Source organism: Ruditapes philippinarum, unplaced genomic scaffold (genome assembly GCF_026571515.1).
Source record: "Ruditapes philippinarum isolate M1 unplaced genomic scaffold, ASM2657151v2 ctg2442_1_1_1_1, whole genome shotgun sequence".
NCBI classification, from domain to species: domain Eukaryota; kingdom Metazoa; phylum Mollusca; class Bivalvia; order Venerida; family Veneridae; genus Ruditapes; species Ruditapes philippinarum.
The window spans coordinates 35651-54667 of NW_026866355.1; the positions used below are offsets into that span (position 1 = coordinate 35651).

General features: G+C 30.1%; 1 protein-coding gene across 1 annotated transcript; it reads left to right on the top strand.

The window, feature by feature from the left end:
* The first annotated feature begins 128 nt into the window (after nucleotides 1–128).
* Nucleotides 129–12444, top strand: LOC132732252 (von Willebrand factor D and EGF domain-containing protein-like). Its single transcript, XM_060718642.1, has 16 exons — nucleotides 129–291; nucleotides 4529–4756; nucleotides 4985–5155; nucleotides 5868–5894; nucleotides 6266–6428; nucleotides 6688–6790; nucleotides 6981–7067; nucleotides 7547–7777; nucleotides 8349–8519; nucleotides 8936–9018; nucleotides 9338–9404; nucleotides 9730–9924; nucleotides 10290–10510; nucleotides 10889–11222; nucleotides 11468–11628; nucleotides 12304–12444. Exons 1-15 carry the CDS (start codon nucleotides 237–239, stop codon nucleotides 11600–11602), a joined length of 2271 nt encoding a protein of 756 aa, XP_060574625.1. The 5' UTR covers nucleotides 129–236; the 3' UTR covers nucleotides 11603–11628; nucleotides 12304–12444.
* The last annotated feature ends 6573 nt before the right edge of the window (nucleotides 12445–19017 follow it).

Below are 19017 nucleotides of genomic sequence, written 5' to 3' on the forward strand. Positions count from 1 at the left end.
TACATGTTATATAATAAAACTTTTGTTATAATATATACAAAAGCCTGTTAGCCGTATTGTAAAAATACTCCAAATATGGCTATAAAAATTCGTGTAATATGATACTATTGTTTGAATACTTTATAAAGACGGTTATGTGCAACTTACAACTGATAGAACAAAAGAATGAGGACAAAATAGTAAAACAGAAGAACTACTATCTTTCACGCAGTACTGCAGCTCATTAGTTTGGAATCATGTTTAATGGATTAATAGTCATTTTGACTTTGATGTTACATATTTATCAGACTTGTAAGTTTAAATATATGATTAGTTTTCTTTTATTGCAACAATTAAAACGAAGTTGTATATGTTAAATTTTTAATGTCATTTTTATTTTATATTTTTACTGAAATAATTTAATGTCCTGTTTATTTATTTACAATAGTATTGCACACTTAAATGTCTCATTTGTAACACTTGTATATTACAACTGTTTTTTTTTATCGTAAGACATTTTTTACACATGGGACTTCTTCCTTGATCGCAAAGTTTAAGTCGTTGACATCGTATCAAATACCCCGCCGCTGGGGGTTCGAAACGCGTTTTTTCTTTTTTCATGTGAATGATCCGTGCATGTTGTGTCTTTGTACTATTACAGCTCCCATTTAATACCAGAGGGGTAAAATGACATTTTCTTTCAGCGACTTTGTTGTTCTTACAACGATTTTCCTCAAATCTTAATAGTCACATATTCCTTTGGTATATTTTTTTATGCTTGTACTTCATAATGACTGTATTAACATAAAAATGACATAAAATAATGCTATTTTTACCTTAACGTGCATCATAACGCGGCATAGTTATAAATAATTTAGAATTGTTTAGCATTTCTTTTATATATATATGTCAAAATGTAAATTTATTTCGTCCATATTGAGGTATGCAATTGATAATGTAGATAGTATATTGTACCATTCGTGACAGCAAAACTATATACTAATAGTTGTGTGACGTTGGTTTCTACGAGATACATGATTTGAAATTGCTAATCAATGCCATAAGCATGATAAATCATATGTGGTCATTAACGCAACGTGACGTCATCTTTGAAACATCTAATTAAAAGCATGTGGCGACATGTATTTTGTCCATAAAAACATTGACAAGAACCATCGGAGAGCCAAAAAAAATTCGGAAACTAAATCTCGCCCATCAAGTAAAGATAATGACGAATTTCACATATCATTGTTATCAGAAACAAACTTAAATCAATGCTTTGATATCAATGTAGATATCTGAAAGAACATGTCGGCTTTGTTTGGTCTATCTGATGGTCACTTCGATATTGAAAGGTCAATTAAGTGTACATATAATTGTTCAATTTGCTGTGTATGTCAAACTTTTACTAGTAATAATCTTACTAATAGTTAAATAACATAAAGGAAGTGATTGCAAGGTCATACCGTATATGTATTATTGTAATGACAGTTTGAAAGACTTTCCCTTAAATTTTGTATATTGGCTGAATTTAGCAAAAAGTAGTACGGCAAGACACCAGTGAAAATACGGAAAATATGTTTCAATGCAGTGAAATTACGGAAAATATGCTTTGCTGCAGTGAAAATATGGAAAATGAAAATACGCATTTTATTTCATCAATATTTCTCAATATTTCATTTATAAGTATTTTGTTTACTTTAACAGGCAAATGTCAGCCAAGAGTCAGTAAAATTATCTATAATTAGGTTTTTTTCTGAGCGAACAGTAACAATAGTATGATGTTGATATACACCAAATGAAAGAAATAAGGACTTTCTTAACATATCGTTGTAACGTGTACATCTAAGTGTACTCGCCTAGACCTTAATTTTAACCTGTAGGTTTACTCTAAAGGGAATATCAACCTTCATGACTATAAATTATGACAAAAAGAATATCAGTCACAAAAATATACTGAGCGATCGTTTAAACGTCGTTTATGTCATTACAATACTGTTAGACACAAGATGTGTGACACATTTAAGCACATTTCCAATATAAATAAATAAATAAAAAAAAATAGAAAAAAATTAAATAAATAGAATAAAAATCGGTAACCATTTAAATGTACTATTATGATTATATTGGAAAAGTCCTTACATCATTCAGTGACAAAGTGGACAACTTTAACCCTTACATGAAAGATCCTCCTATTATAATACAGACAGGACAAAAACAATGAATTTAAAGGTATAAAGGGTATTTCAATTTGGTTGTTAAACCTAAAAGATCGTTTATAGTTGTCAAGACGTCCTTTTGATTGCAAACATTCTGCACGAAACATTGTACAATTACAAGGAAGTAAGAATTGTCATATCTTATCACCCTTCATAATACTTAATATTTGTCTCGGGTATAAATTCTTAACTATCAATAATATTTTTTGTTAAAAGGCAAAATTATGCATTATAAATGTTTTTGTTTCTCAAAAGCTTTTTTTGTTCACGGCGTCTTGATTATTTTTTAAAAGGGTACTATTCTATCCATTGTATTGTATTGTATTTTGATTATGTTTATTTTTGGCAATTGATAAAGTTTATAATTGATTTTAGATAGACAATAGCATTGCCTTCTAGTGATATATATCGGAATACTAACAATTTCATATGGACGCTTGAATTGACCCCCTAGATTCCTTGTTTGCGATAACTCTTGTGTCGTTATAATTAATCCATTATGGAGTTGATGCATTGTAATTTTATCTAATCTTAAATCTTTTTTTGCAACTGCGTCAAAAATTCTTTTTTGAAATATACCGTTTAGATTTAATCTTTACATAACTTTAAACATTACAGTAATAAATACAATGTTTTTGAGATAAACCGGCAAACATGAAGTAAGTCACGTAATGATTTTAATTCAACATTAATATTTTAGACTTATTACGCCCTTACAAATAAATGTCATGCGAAACATTTAACTTTTGAAAATGGTATATATCTCTTACAACCCATCTTTTCGAATACCAAACCCTTCATCTCTTTCATCTCATGTTACCAATAGTATTGCTTTACCATGATGTATGTGTTATTTTTGAATATTTAGTTACAGGCATATTTATTTAACATACGTATAAAAGCGACGTGTATATCAATAAACAAATTATTGATAAAAATGCCCATTTTCAAAGACAATTCGAGAACCGTCACCACACATTTACAATGACATTTGAAATGTAAAGTTATGTATACTATTTATTGTACTAGTATATCAAAGTTGTTACAATCATTTGTGTCGAAAAGAAAAAAATGACGAAATGAATGAAACTAAAGTGAATTGTTAAAAAAAAATGGAACAATTGGAATATCTAGAAGTGTTTGGTATTGTCAAGTAACAAACTTTTCAATAACGTTTTCTAGAATAGTATGACAATTCAGATAATCACTTCATTCCACTAATTGTATTTTAAAGTTGAAATAAAGCAGTATTCTATCTCTATAAGAATAGATATTTGTATATACAGTATAACCTATTTAAAGCTGACCTCTGTAGACCAGTTATCTCTTTACAACAACAATTATATTTATTCTGAAATTTAAGATTTCCATTATAGTTTACCTCTGTAGAGCAACACCTCTAAGCAAGAACCAAATGTTTTGTCTCCTATACGGTGTTGCTCTGCAAAAATATTTACAATAGTTTCTGTAAGGTGAACTGCAAACATTTGATGCAATGTCAACTCATAGTTTGACAGATGTAGCTTTTTCATTCATTATGATGTTTGCAAATTTCTCTGATATTTTGAGTTTTGCTATAATTTATGAAATATATTGCTGTTTTTTTTCCTGGGTGTTTAATACTATACCAACCAATATAAGGTAGGAACAATACTAAAAGCGTTTGAAATTCTTTCTTTTCTTTTCATTTTTGTTTGGTTAAACATACATATATAAAGAGGTTCTTTTAATTTTATATAAGATGAAAGGTTTAAATCAAACAAATTGGATTTTTCTTTATTTACATAGCACGTTCACTGGATGTATTTTTTTGTATCAGTTCAAGTGATATATGCGATATAGGATATATCTAAATTGTACGGGAATCGCTATGCCAAGCTGCTTCAGATAGGAGTTTGCAATGAGTAAAATACTAGTTGTATCATAATATGGGAACCTTTTTGTTGAAAATGTGTCAGAGTTAAATAGCATACATATACATTCACAGTGTATTAACTGGAGCGCATGTATAAGTTACCCGCATGTCCATTCATTCCCTCATTTTGCCTGGCGTTTACTTTGTGAGAGATGATAAAAAAGGGATAGCGATAGAAATGTCATATTCAGATGCTAGATCATTGGTAACTTTGTTCTGAGGTTTCATACTGTGACAAAATGGAACGTGTTTTTATTTTTGTCTATGATACAAAAGAGAAAGAACATCAAATTACTCGGCAACCTACGCCCCTCGTAAAAATCAGATAGCCTCGTGTTTCGATGCTCTTTCTATTGCTTAACTTGTTTAATTATCGTTTTAAAGATATGTTAAAGTAAAAAATTGTTTGTTACAGATGGAAGCTGTGAAAATAGTATTTTGTTACCGGAGCTTGCCAAAAGATCGCGGACATACAAGGCAGATGCAGCTGGTACACAAGGCAGTGACCCCATTGTCGTCGACAACTTTTTATCGCCACAATGGTACAAAGTGTCATTTGATGGCCAGCAATATTTGATGCCGGATGCAAATTCGATGCCTGCGTATGAACAGTGTGGAACCATCCAACCTATTTATCTCAGTGGTAATATTAATGAAGCATTTTTTATTGTTAAATATGTATATTATAATTATTTAAGCAAATCATTCAGTTCGTATGCAATATCATACAATAACTGAACTACTTTGTAATCAAACACTTAATCAATGCTTAATATGTTTTTCTGCTAGGAAGGGCGGGCTAATAGTTCAGCTGACGCCATTGAAGAAGTAATGTCAGAATTAGCCGTTAAGTTCTTTATTTTCACTTAAGGTACACATCCAGATAAAGGTACATTAAATGAAGTACCACACACATTTATCGCTTGCGAGCTTTATCCTCATAATGTCTGTGAAAATGAAATTGAAATCCAGATAAGGATATGTGACGGTTCAGTGCAATACTACCTACCAAGAACAAGTAATAATGCAGCTTATTGTTTTGGTAAGAATTTATTTTATGCAATTAAACTGACAGGCATTTTTTTAACCAGTTGTCCAATTCTTAACGGCATGTATTGAAATGTGCTGGGTTGAAAGATTTTCATGTAAAATCAAAGTTATGTAGACAGATAAGTAAAGATATAAAAATTTCCTCACTTCAGTGTTGATATATTTGTCTTGTACTTGTGGCTCATTTATTCCAATATTTAATTGCGTAAAATGTTGAATACTGTTTAAATCGGTACTAGAGGGCCTGAGAGATGTTGCATGTTCAATTTAAGTATCTGTCATGAACAGACTCAATCAATCCAAGTCTGGAAGTTTTACTTTTAAACTGTGTTTATATTGCTCTCGGTGGATCTCCCGTTCTTCACATTTTCATAATACATGACTTTTTGTATGTCAATTTGACAAAATTCATTCTTTTTTATTGCTATTATTCTACTATATTTACACTTGTAATGCTTGGTCCTGGTAAATGTGGAAAGTTACTGGCTAAGGAATCGAAACATATGTATTATACTTGTACGTGTACATTTGAAAGCAATTCATAAATCAGATTTTATTAATGGAATATTTGATCGTCGTTAGAGAAGTACTGTTTTAACGAATTCTGTAAAGAAACCCACTGCACATGTTGGATTATTATAGATTTCAAAAGGTTTTACTCATACTTTATAATAAACAAGAAAAACTCATTTCTCTCACTTCAGATCCTCCGGATTTGCAAAATGTGAGAGGTATGATTATCCGTTCACTCCTTATAAAAATAGCGATATACTTGTTATGTTTAAGTGTAAGAGAATAAATATCATTCTAGCATGTAAAATATATAAAGAAGAATACTTCATATTTTTCCTTTGACGGTTAAGTGAAGAAATTTTCACTAAATAAATGTGTAATTGGCTAAATATTATTCATAAGAGAGTAACTGCATTCGCAAATTGAATGTTCATGACTTTCAAAATTGGTATTTTACAATATCGTTTTTTCTCTTGTCACAACATTGGTATAATTTTAGAATGTTTTAATAATATTAAGCAACATTAGCTATACACCTATAAAATCTTATACCTGTGTCAAACTGCTATTTATATGCCTTCTATTCTAGATTTCTCTGAAGCTCCGACTGAATCAATAAGTACATTAACAGTAAAGTCGGAACTTAGATTTAAGGAAGTTTCTGGTTCGTTGCTACCATACATTGCTTTCGTATGTACAGAAAGCGGCGATACCGACAGAGGGAGTCAAAACTTGTTTTACTTCACATACTGGTATACTTTTTATACCTTTTAAGTGCTTTATTTCATTGCATTAAAATATTAATTCCAGTTGAAACTGAATATTTTTTCTTTCCTTGAAATGTCATAAGAAATAAACCAGAATTGAATAAAGACATGTTCAACCTTTGACACTTGCTGATGATGTTGATGAATCATGAATGGTTGCATGTGTCAGATGGTAGCGTTTATTTCATTTCTTTGGAAAAGAACATTAGAATATCTGATATGTCCTCCTTTTGAATTTATTCAGGTACATTGATGGTGTTATTGAATTTGTACAAAAAGGATATGAAGGAATTGGAAATTTAACTGAAGACAGTCTGCTTTCACGAGGATTCAGTCTCGGCATAATGGTAAATTTCCAGTAAAATTTACACAGATTGAAATGTAATAATTTCATTATGGTAAAAAGATTTATCGCTTTTTTCTAAATATTGCACATTAACTTATGAAACAACAACCTATCTATCTGGTAAGATTTAATCATTTGCTGAAATAAATGAAGACTTTATAATACTGATAAAGTATTCCATTCATTTGTAGATTCAGTGTGGTGTGAAACTTGCAAGAAACGCAACTGGTCTCATGACAAAATTGTTTAAAAGTGAAAGTTTTTTTGCCGGAATTAGGGTAAGTTTGCTGTTTTTATTTCAGAATTGGGGTAAGTTTGTTGTTATTAATTCAGAATTAAAGGTAAATTTCAGGAATAAGGCGCAGTTTGTTTTATCATTTTCGAATTAGAGTCAGTTCGATGTTATATTTTCAGGAAATAGAAAAAGTTGTTGGTTAATATTTATTCTAATCTGATAACAAAGCAAAACATAAATCAATTCATTATCAATATTTATATTGTAAGTCGATACATCTCGTACAATACATGTTATTAAAACAACAAGTAAATCAAGAGGAGAGAACACACGTCACACATCAGAATATTTTTGTAAACTGGTTTATTTAAGAATCTACCAGTTTCGGTCTTTCAAGACCTTCAACAGGATTTATTTCAATGATACATGATATGAGTACTGAAATATTAAAAAACGGCTACAGAATGTGACGTATTTTAGTAATACTTTAAATAGAAAGATAAGTTAGGTTTTTTATTTCAGATTGAAGAAACTTTGATTAAGATGTCTTCAAACGAAATAAAGTCACTAAACATTCAACCGACAGTTCCATATGGTTGTTATGCACCCAAAGATAGACCTATACCCACAGCTAGTTGTAGAACAAAGGTCCATTTGTTTTCTCCCGAGCGAGATAGGTGTGTGCTCTCTGATACAAATTTGGGTGCACAAAATATAAAATCTCTTCAGGCGCTCTGTGGTTTTGAAATTTTGGTAAGTCCATCTTATTTTTTAAAGTAATTTTTTGTTTTCATTTTATCAATGATGATAAGATTTTGATTTTTATAACAATTTGTATCTTCACAGACAATCTGTCATTTATGTCTTTGGAGTTAACTCCTTTTTGAATGTATGCATAATTTTGACACAAGCTGGGGCATACTTTTACATTGAATAATTCTAGTCCAACAGCTGAATTTAAGACTATTTGGATGAAAGACTGAACGTTCGCAACTACTGATCAGAATCAGTCTTAGATTAAATAGCATACTGTATGTATATAGAATTTTATTTTCTTTTGTTATTTGTCTGTATGTTCGTTATTTCAGACACGAAGTTGCAGAATATATGACAAAGAAGTTGCAATATTTTTTGCAACCAGTTTGGCATAGATAAAATATAAATAAATATTGATTGGCCTTTTAACTTACTGTTTATAAGCACCTTTTGTTTATTTTTGACACTATTTCTTATCTGATAACAATGGTAAAGTACTATCATTTTTAGTGTATTAGATAAAAAAAAAATGTTTATAAAAGGATATTTTGTGTTAAATTATTCTTAGGGATGCTATCCTGGCGATCCTGAATGTAGTGTAACTAAGCAGACTTCAGCTATGAATATTACAACAAGATTTCTTAGCTACGATGATCCGAAATCGTACGTACTTCGTCTTGTGACACAAAGTGCAGGCACTCACGAAATCTGGAAAGGTTCTGTCCTCGATGATGTTGTGGTAAATAACAATTAAATTGATAATTAACATTGTCACACTCAAAGTGTATAAAAATTAAAAGATGAATGAAAGTGTATATTTTGTTTGTAAAGAAAACTCAAAAACAGTCATTTTCTTATTCAATTTTTACACTAATTCAATTATTAAAACCACATTATTAAACCTCTTTAAATTATGCAACCATATAAAATCAGGTGATTTTCGTAGGAATCGAAGATTTATGTATCTGAAATATTCAATGAATTATATAAAAGTAGCTGTAAATGTGTAGCTGCATGGTAAATAGAACCGGTTTATACTATACGATAGATAAATGTAAAACGTAATATTTAAAGAAATAATATATGAAAAAGATAAAAGGAACAGCAACAACAAAAAAACACAAGCAAACAATAGTCTGTCTTTTTTTGTTTTAGGTTAACATTAAAGATGATATTGACTTCAAAGATAAAGTTTGTTTCTCACATGTAGATCCTCACATGTGTACAGGAGATGGAAAGTATATAAACTTACACACATTGAAACTCACTTTACCATCATTATCTTTTATATTTCCAGTTTTATTTAGAGCTTATCAGATATTACAGATTTCTTATTTATATCTAAATGAGGAAAAGACAGAGTCCATTTCACTTTATTTAAATTTTTAATAGACCTTATGTGGTAAAATCTATCCAAAAATAATCAAGAAAGAAACATTGAAAAACAAATTAAAATATCTCCTTTGTCAGTTGATTTCACATTAAAATAAATGAACAAAAAAGAATTGATTGAGCAACAGACATTGTAATAAAATGCTTTGGTTTGTTCTTTCACAGAATATACGATAACAACGAATTTGCAGGAGAATTCATTTTGTATTGGAATACAGAATATAATATTGTCGTAAGAGACATTGTAATATCTCAAATTTTATTTTATTTTATTTTTTTTTAAATTTAATGTCATTTATAATATATTTTGTATTTATTTTGTAACTTTTCTCGGGGGAATGAGTAAATAAAAGTCTAAAACATATACTGAAGATAAAAAGTATTTACTTTAACAGTCTTAAGTTAGTCCCACGATGGTTTATAAGTCCTTAAACTTAAAATATAATTAGGACTTTCTATGAAACGCAGCCTTGAGCTCAAAACAGAATACTCAAAAACTTTTAAGTGAAAAACATAATATGTTTAGTTTCATATGATAAACTTTTTGTAATTTGTAGATACAGGAAAAAACAACCTCGTGCTTTTCGGAATCGGAAGAGAAAGGACCTTTCTGTACTTGTGCAGTAGCAATACGTGCTGGTGGAGATATTTTCTTGATAAATTTGTGTAACGATTTAAAATTTATTGGCATGACAGCATGTAAAGATAATGGTGCTTTGGTCATTCGAAAACAGGACGAGCTCAATTATCAGGTTTTTCTACATTGAGATTTTTACTTGCAATGAATGGGCTTATGGTCATAACAGTTTGGTGGCGTTTCATATTAATAAATAACATATATAAACAGTGAAAAAAAGCTTCTGACTATAAATAGTTAACTTTCTTAAATTCTTTATATTTATTTAAAACAATATATATCTCATATGTAATATTTTCCATCATTTTACTACAATATAAGGCAAATTATTGCAAGTCCTAATAGGTGATTTGTAAATAATTCTTTAACTTTGTAAATACCTAACCATTTATTTAATCCTAAAAAGGATTTTATTTAACTACAAAGAGCTCATGCAAAGACCCACATACTGCATGGCTAAAAGACTTCTGAAAATTTCAGGTAGAGACACATATTGGGACACTTGTAAAGATACGAATCGGACCAAACCCTAGTAAACTTGATTACACTAATTTAATGAACATTGATATAGTCATGGCGCCTAAAGACTTTAATTCAACAAAAGGACTGTGCGGAATAGTTGACTCGATCAAAGAAAATGACTATCATGACAGAAACGGAAAAGCTCTAGATGATAGTGAGGAATTCATTAATTCTTGGAAGTATGGAATAGTGTTTTTAATGCAGTTAGATAGATAAGAATCATAGTTTATTTAGATTACGTGACGCCTTCCGGTTCATCGGGGTCATAGGTTCCATTCATTTGAGAATGAAGGCTTGAAAAATTAATTAACGTGCTAAACATGTAAAAGATTGCAATAGCCACAATTTATCATGAAGAGACCCAACAGAACTTAGTCTGTGATTTTAACTATTTGGTTTTATTTCATTTCGACGAATTTCTTGTTTCAAGACATGTTTGACTTGTTTTGCTTATATTTTACAGTGCGAGACTTCCATTTGCCTTATTTATATATTGCTTATATTGCTGCGGATTTTATTCCATATTGTATCTCTTTTTCTTATGAATATGTTTATAGAATAGGCTCTGAAGACACCAATTACCTTAGTCCGACTTGCAATCCAAACGTGAGCACATGGGAGGAAGATGGGGAACAACTTTTCTGTACATGTGATTGTTTTAGCGATGACTTGTCGTCCTCCTGCCGCACACTTAATCCTGAAGCTGTTTGTTCTCCTACACAATATATAAACTGTACTGTAGAACTACAGAAAACAGACGATCTGTGTAGTAATTTTAGAGACAAATGCCTTCCCGAGAATCGAAAGAAAAGATCTTTTACTGTCGATCCGGATTTAGAAATGCAAAGGCGAGCAAAATTGGCCGATACAACAAACAATTCAAGACGAAAGGTAACAAATATATTATGGATTTAGAATCTAGAATTGTTGGAAAATAAATGAAAATTACATTTTTTCAAGTATTAAGTAATTTAGTCAATTACTAATTAATGCATTAACATATTTAAGTTATTTATTTATGATAACCATTATCTGTTACATTTTCTTGTCATTTATTAAAGTGAAATGTTATTTATAATAATAACAGTACTTTAATATCTATTGTTGTAAATTTAACACATTCATTGTTTTTACAGAGGCAGACCAATGAACAAGAGAACATATCAAATGAGCAAGCGATTGACTTTTGTACTAATGCTATCGGTCAATCAATAGCGTCTAAGAAACTTTTTCAAATTTACTGGAAGGATATGTCGACACTTCTCATATAATCGAACATTGCAGATACGATGTTTCAGTAAGTTTTATATAGTGAATGGACTGATCGCACTTTTCAAGGTTTTATCAATTAGTGTTCACGGTCCGATACAACATATCTACATATAGCAGACAATAAATTGTTATTATCAAAATAATGCATTCAAGATATAAATTTCAATACTTAATCACTAAACTTTTTTTCTCTCAAGAAATGCATGATAAGAATATCAAAATTATACATCTCTGTTGTTTCAATATTTAAAATAGTGAAAAAAGTGAGAAAAAGTGTCCAACATTGACAAAATACACCTAAATAGGTTTGTAAAATAAAAACTACAATAGCGTAATTTAATAATTCTTTGAATTAAAACCACAATTACGTTGTTTTCATTCATAACACTTCTTTATCTGTAGAATTACTAGTGGGTATGTAGTACTTCTTTTATTGCAATAAAAATGTATTTTACTTTGCAGTTTAGAGTCAATAAGGAATTTGTCATGTTCAGTGCCTTGATTGATCTTAACGTGTTAAATACAAAATTGCGACATTTAACATGCTACTTTATTACATAACATTCCCGAATGGTTTTTATTTTCCTAATGTATCTTGCTTAATTAATTCATATAAAATCAAAAACGCAAAAGATAATTCACTGTCAATGTTTAAAAAAACCCTATATCTATCAAGGAGTAATTGCATGTTTTTTTACAGGTAAGTCAAGACAGAACGTGGTCTGATGCTCATGTGGAGGTAATGAAAGATGCTGTACAAATCGGATTCAAAAGGAAGGCAAACTTTACGGAAACTCACAGGGAGACGTTGATTTCTTTCAAGAAACAGTCTTGTTCGTCAAACTGCAATGACAAAGGACCTTGTACAGAAGAAGGTTGTCATATTTTAGTGTAAATTAAAACATTGTTCGAAAATATATTTTTTTATAAAGAGTGTTATCAAAGAAAGCATTCCATGAATAAATTTTCATCAAGATTTTGATTTCTGAAGTCATTCGTTGTGTATACATTATTGCAGGTCGGTGTGTTTGTGAGAACGGTTATTATGGTGTAGATTGTAGGTATGATATTAAAGTACCGCCTACAATAGAAGATGTAGAAGGTGGAGGGCTTTGTGATAGACGATTTGGGAGTGAATGTAGGTGTTCTGAGATGCAAATGGACATGCTTAGAGATCCGTTCCATTGCAAAAGAATCTTGAAAATCGTAAGTGTAAACCAATTAAAAATAGCATATACAAATTGCTGAAATGAATATTTTGATTTTTGTCATGGAAAATAAAGTAACATCTTTTATCAGGCTCTTAAAAATATCCATGTAAGATCTGTAAAGAACAAAATTTTGTGTAATATCACATTTTTCATGAAAATTGTAGCCCTAACCAAATGATTTATAAATTTGTAATGACATACGTGGCGATACTTTGTTCTACAGGTTTCATCAAATGGCACTTTAACAACAGTGGATGAATCCATTGTGAATGGAATTTTCATTAACCTTTTCACTGGAGAATGTTGTTTTGAATATCACTGGAAGAAACGACCATTGACTGAGGTCATGTTCTATGAGTTTGAAGTTTCAGTTAGTAACGATGGCAACAATTTTGGTCAGGCAGTTAGCTTACATGTTTACGACTCTTCATGCCAAGAATATTTTACAGACATTCAAGGACAAGCCAGGGTCGTTTTAAAGGTTCAAATTTGTTAATTTTTAAGTTTAAACTGATTAAAAGATATCTAATAATTTACACGGAAACAAGTTGCCCTTCACTGTTGTAGGCTCACATCCCATAAGGAACATTGGAATCTTTCTTCCAGGCTAGTGCTAGCTAACCAAACGTCGGTGTTTCCTTAGCCGAGGGGCATCTGAGGTCTTCCTTCAAAGTAAAGCTGGTAGTCGCATTATGACATGTTTCTCTACATCTACAGTGTTCGAATGAACATACATTATGCAAAATGTTTGAACAAAATCAGTTTTATGTTTAGAATGTAATTTAACAGTACGATATGTTCATGGCTTAAAATGTTGCAAAGTGAATGTGCCCTTATGGTGCAAACGTTACATAGTGAAACATTTTGTTAATAAATAACATAAAAAATCAAAAATGACCGTCTTATGCTTTTATTGCGGTCTGTTTATCAGTTATATAGTTTCGAAATATTTCAACGTAACATAATAACGGACAATTTAATCTATGCGTTGATATCATATGCATAAGGGATACAGTAGTATGATCATAATTCAGATCTATTTTCTATTAAACATGTGTTACATAATGACCGCGTACATCACATAGCAACTACTTTTACAATATGTTACATCATAAACATTTTCATGACAAAAGTTATCAAGACAAATATGCCATAAAACCAAACTTCAAATAGACTAAATTTCATCTTTTCAAGGATGGGATGTGTTTTATTGACAATGACTGTGTGACAGAGAATGAAGCCCGAATAAACGACAACTGCTACAAATGTTTACCTTCATCAAACAGATTTGATTGGACACATGGTAAGTTTTCCATTGGTCTGCTTAAAAAAAGTTAAGTAATCTCAGGCGCACAATTTTAATTTAGGAATGGCACAATCAATAAATAAAGCCATATGCTTTTACAATCAATTTAATATATAACATTTGTAGAAAATAATTAATGATAAAATGTCCTATTTATTGACATGAAATCATGATTTGACAATATAAATATATTTTTTTATTGGTGAAGATGATAAATTGGTGTTCAAAGCAAAATATTTTGTATTTTGAAAGATATGTACGAATAAGTTGCGTACAAGTCTAAAATAAAGTATTTGTTCTTCTGTTCCAGAGAAATCATTTTCTGAACATAATAATAACACGCATGCAACATTCAATAAGTACAAATATAACTTTTTATTTCTATTGTTACAAAACAGTATCTACGGCTATTTGATTAAATATAGTATCAGTGTACGAGCGTAAAATAATTAAGATTGTAAATAAAAAAAACAATATATCAGAATGAGCTTTACTTCTGAAAGATAATTGAAAGTCAACATTAAAAAAGTCGTCTCCACAGGTAAAAATTAAGTTTCGTATTAATATTTTTCTTTAAAAATTTACTTGCCTTTGATAATACCAGACTCAACAGGATGTACCTTCTCGCTTAGTTTCTTATCAAGTTTAGTGTTTAACTAGATCTAAATATCTACATGTAGTGTTTAACAAGATCTAAATATCTTACCTTTGCATAACACCGAGCATACGTTTTGCAATATGTTTTTCTTCCAGTAATATGTTTGTGTAAGCTATATCGTCAATAACTTATTCGGCTTTTCACCTTTTCTGTAAGTGTATACAAGTGTTGATGTCGTGTTAAAATCAATATCATGATAAAATTATGTTCAAAAATCTATTTATAATTATATACAGTTTCGTTAAAGGTTAAAGTATAATTGTCAGATGAAATTACGTAAAAGACTGGTAATACTATCAACATATTCAGTTTCTTAAGTTATGTCCATGTCCGAGTGATTGAGGTCGTCCACTTCTTACCGCTGTGGGTTCAAATTTCCGACGGACTCCACATTCATGCATACAAAGAAGCTGTCTTGCCACACGGAATGTCATTGGTTCTACTCAGTTCTCACTTTAACTTTCTTCTTCAATCTTTAAACCTGTATAGTCGTTATTTGACCTCTTCTGTGTTGGGACGACGTAAAATTCAACCAAAATTGCAAGGATCAAATAAAAAAAGTCATTTTTAAATATACTTTCAGACTGTCAGAATAAAGATAAAGATGATGATAAAAATATCCTTCTTACAATCGTATTACCTGTGCTTGGCAGTGTTATTGGTCTATTCATAATCATTTATATAGTTAGGAAATGTGTGACGACGATAAACAGGAGGTTAGTCAAATACCGCTTTAACATGAAAAATATAATGCCAAAAAGTGTGAATTTTATTTGTGGTGACAGAATTCCATCATATCTTAAAATAAAATGAAAAATAGCATTGTACGTGTTATATCAATTTAGCCATGTTTCTTTTTCCTATAATGTTTATATTAAACGTGTATGATGCATTTGATAGAGATGTATATTTATGTGTTCATAGTAAAAATACCCTTTATGTACTTGAAGGCGCAAAGTTGTCAAGATTATAAAAAATGTGAAATTAAGGCACTTTATATGTTGTTGATCACAAAACTGATTCCAAAGGACTCGAAACAGTTGCAAAACCTATATCAGACCTGTCTAAGACCTCATCCAATTTAGATTTTACAGCTGTGTACTCTTCCAAAAGAACAAAGTATTGTACTCAACAATGTATATAATAACCTCATAATATGCCCAAAATTATAGACATCATCTCTCTTTATAATTGCTTTGTGGTTATATTTATATAATTGTTTTATAAGAGTTTAAATCATATGATAGAACAAGATTATATTTTTGTTAATTGTTAAAGCCGTTTTAATTTTATGTACACTAATTAATCTTATGGACCAATATTTCATACTTTTATTTAACTCACAGTGATGGAAAACATTATTACAGAAACGCTGAGAAACTGACATATGAACATTGCTTTCATATTATCTAGTTAAATTACGAGTTTGGCTTATTCCGTCGAAAAATGCTACACCATGTTATTTGGTGTGTGCATGTTTTGTATGAGTATAAGCATTACGATAAACAACTGCTCAGTTTCATAAAGTGATATGTGATTCCCCTCCTTTAACTAGATAACTGTAAAAATGGACAAAACTAGTTGACTGGACCGTTACTTACGCTTTTTATGGAATATTTTATATGTTGGTCTGAATTGATTTTCGACTACTTTTTATAGATCTGAAAACGTTTTTTTTACAGAATTGATAGTAATTCTGCTGCCCAATATGAGGGTAAGTGTCTTGTTTTTTTAAATAATATTTTGACTAGTGATACTGTTGAAGCTGTTTTAATAATTATTAAACTTTTGTATCTTTTAATGTGTATCCATATCTTATATATAAAAGTAGAATCAAGTCCATCCAAAGTACTGATATTTAAATGTTTATAGTTCAAATTAAGCATGAAACTTTTTTTATACTTTCAGATATCCACACTGACCCGAATGATGATAATGCTGCACAGTACCAAGCGATAAACCCTTCAAATATATCTTTACAAGACTTAAGAACGCATGAAAATAGTTCCGATGAGGCCAGATTGTAGCAATATGAAGAGAAAACACTTTTGAAAGGTTTTGACGCTGAATTGATAGTTTCACAGGAAATTACATTTGCTTGATATCATGATAATTTTATGTTTTTATGTTTATGTTTTATCATTGCAATCCATGTATTATTATAAACACAATAAAGATGGTATATTTGCTTGATATCACGATCATTTATAAATTTTATGTTTTTATGTATATGTTTAATCTTTGCACATTAATGTTAACTTAAGGCAAAAAAGATGTAATAAAATATGTACATAATTTCAATTTGATGATATAATGTGATACCATTATAGTTCGTGCGTCTACTTATTATGGTAAATAGTTGCGGTAAATATTTTGGTTCATGTATTTTTTTGTTTTCCTAAAAAATTTAACTTTAAGATTTTCAAATATTTCAAGCACTCATGTTTTATACAAAGTGTGAATCAATGGTACACCTTTTTTGTGGCATTGACTCTCGCAAAGAGTTGGCTGACTGCCTCAAGTGTGGGTTTCTAAACAAGTGTAGCAATTACTGTCAAAAGTAATAAACAGGGTTGATAAGAAGATCGATGACAAACGAAAATATTCGAACACACGACCACAAAAAGCATTTATTTGTTTGAATTAATTTACATAGTTCGCTTGTGTTAGAAGCTATAAGCTTATTGAAAATTTATCGAATTCGATTCTGGAACCAGCCAATACTTAAGCAATGAGTGTAAAGGTCCTTGCTGACGGAAACAATTGACGCCAAATGCTGGGACATTTTAACAACATAAGTTTTCGTCTGCAGTTTTAATATGGAGTGTAATAGGTTATTGATAGGAATGTAAACACACTGGTGGGTGAGGCGAAGATTTCGAAGCAATTCAACAAAATATTAGATTGATCTCCAAATAAATCAATTAACAATAGCTCTTTATACCAATATCAAGTAGCTTTTATATCTTTGACATTCATGAACATGATGTTAGCGAATTTCTTCATACCTCTCTGAAATTCAGGTTAAAGTCTTCCATTATATTAATAAATAATATCATGCAAACTCATTCATGATTTTTAACGTACCATTATTTTTGTTAATGTGTATAATAAAAAAATCCTGAAATTGGTCTTTTTAAAATTCATCCCAATTTTTTCATTCTTCTACTTTCAATATTTATCTGGAATTTGAAATATAACTTTTGTATCTTAAGTCCCAGGTTTTAATATAGAAACCATTTCTTCAAATTTGACAGGAAACAAAGCATGTAATATTACAATATTAGTCCCTCTTGTTAATATTTCTATATATTGTTTGTACATTTGTTACAATTATAATAAAAAATAATTATACTTTGTTCATTTTGACTGCTGTTTTGTATGATCCTAAGAAAATACATTAAATATTCTTATGTCTAGCAAGCCTACCAAAGTTTATAATGAACAATGTCTTTCGTCCAACCATTCATCTATGATATACAATTATGCCGAATTTATGGTAAAATCCAATTACCATTGAAAAGAAAGTCTTGTCATTAGATGTCTACTTGTTCAACGTTACTTGCTGCTGCATTTCTTGCTTGGACGATCTTTGATGCTTTGTATCAATGCTTTTCTTGTTATATTATGATATACCATTTGCTGAAAAACATGTGACGGACATCTGGATAAATAAAAATAAGTCGATGCAAGTATTTGTTTGGCTTATTTACATATGGATTTGTATATTTCTTACCATGATTAGGTGTTGATATTTGCATTATAGGTGAAAAAGAAATGCTTTGATATTTTTTATCATCTAATATTATTGACTACAAAATTGACACACATTGAGCAATGTTGCACTAATGTCATGTCACTTTACAAATCTTGTAAATCTTGTTTGTATTTGAATTATTTTACTTACAATGTAGGCATCATGTTAAGCATTTTTTTTTAATTTAATATCTGACCTTTTCTCATGGACAGTGCAAAATTAAGTTAAGTATAATTATGCAAATTTAACTGATTTACAAAACATCCGGAATAATCTACAATTGTACCTAATCTTAATAGAAAATGACCTGTGTGTAGGAATAATTTGGTAAGGTATCTGTTATGAGTTGATTTTGGTTTTGCGCGGAGCCTCTCAATTCCTGCATTGCAGCAACATTTGTACTTGTTAACTGTTTAAAATGCGTTCTCCCAGGCGTTATGGCTATCGTGATTGTGGTATTCGAACTTTATCCCCTGGACCAA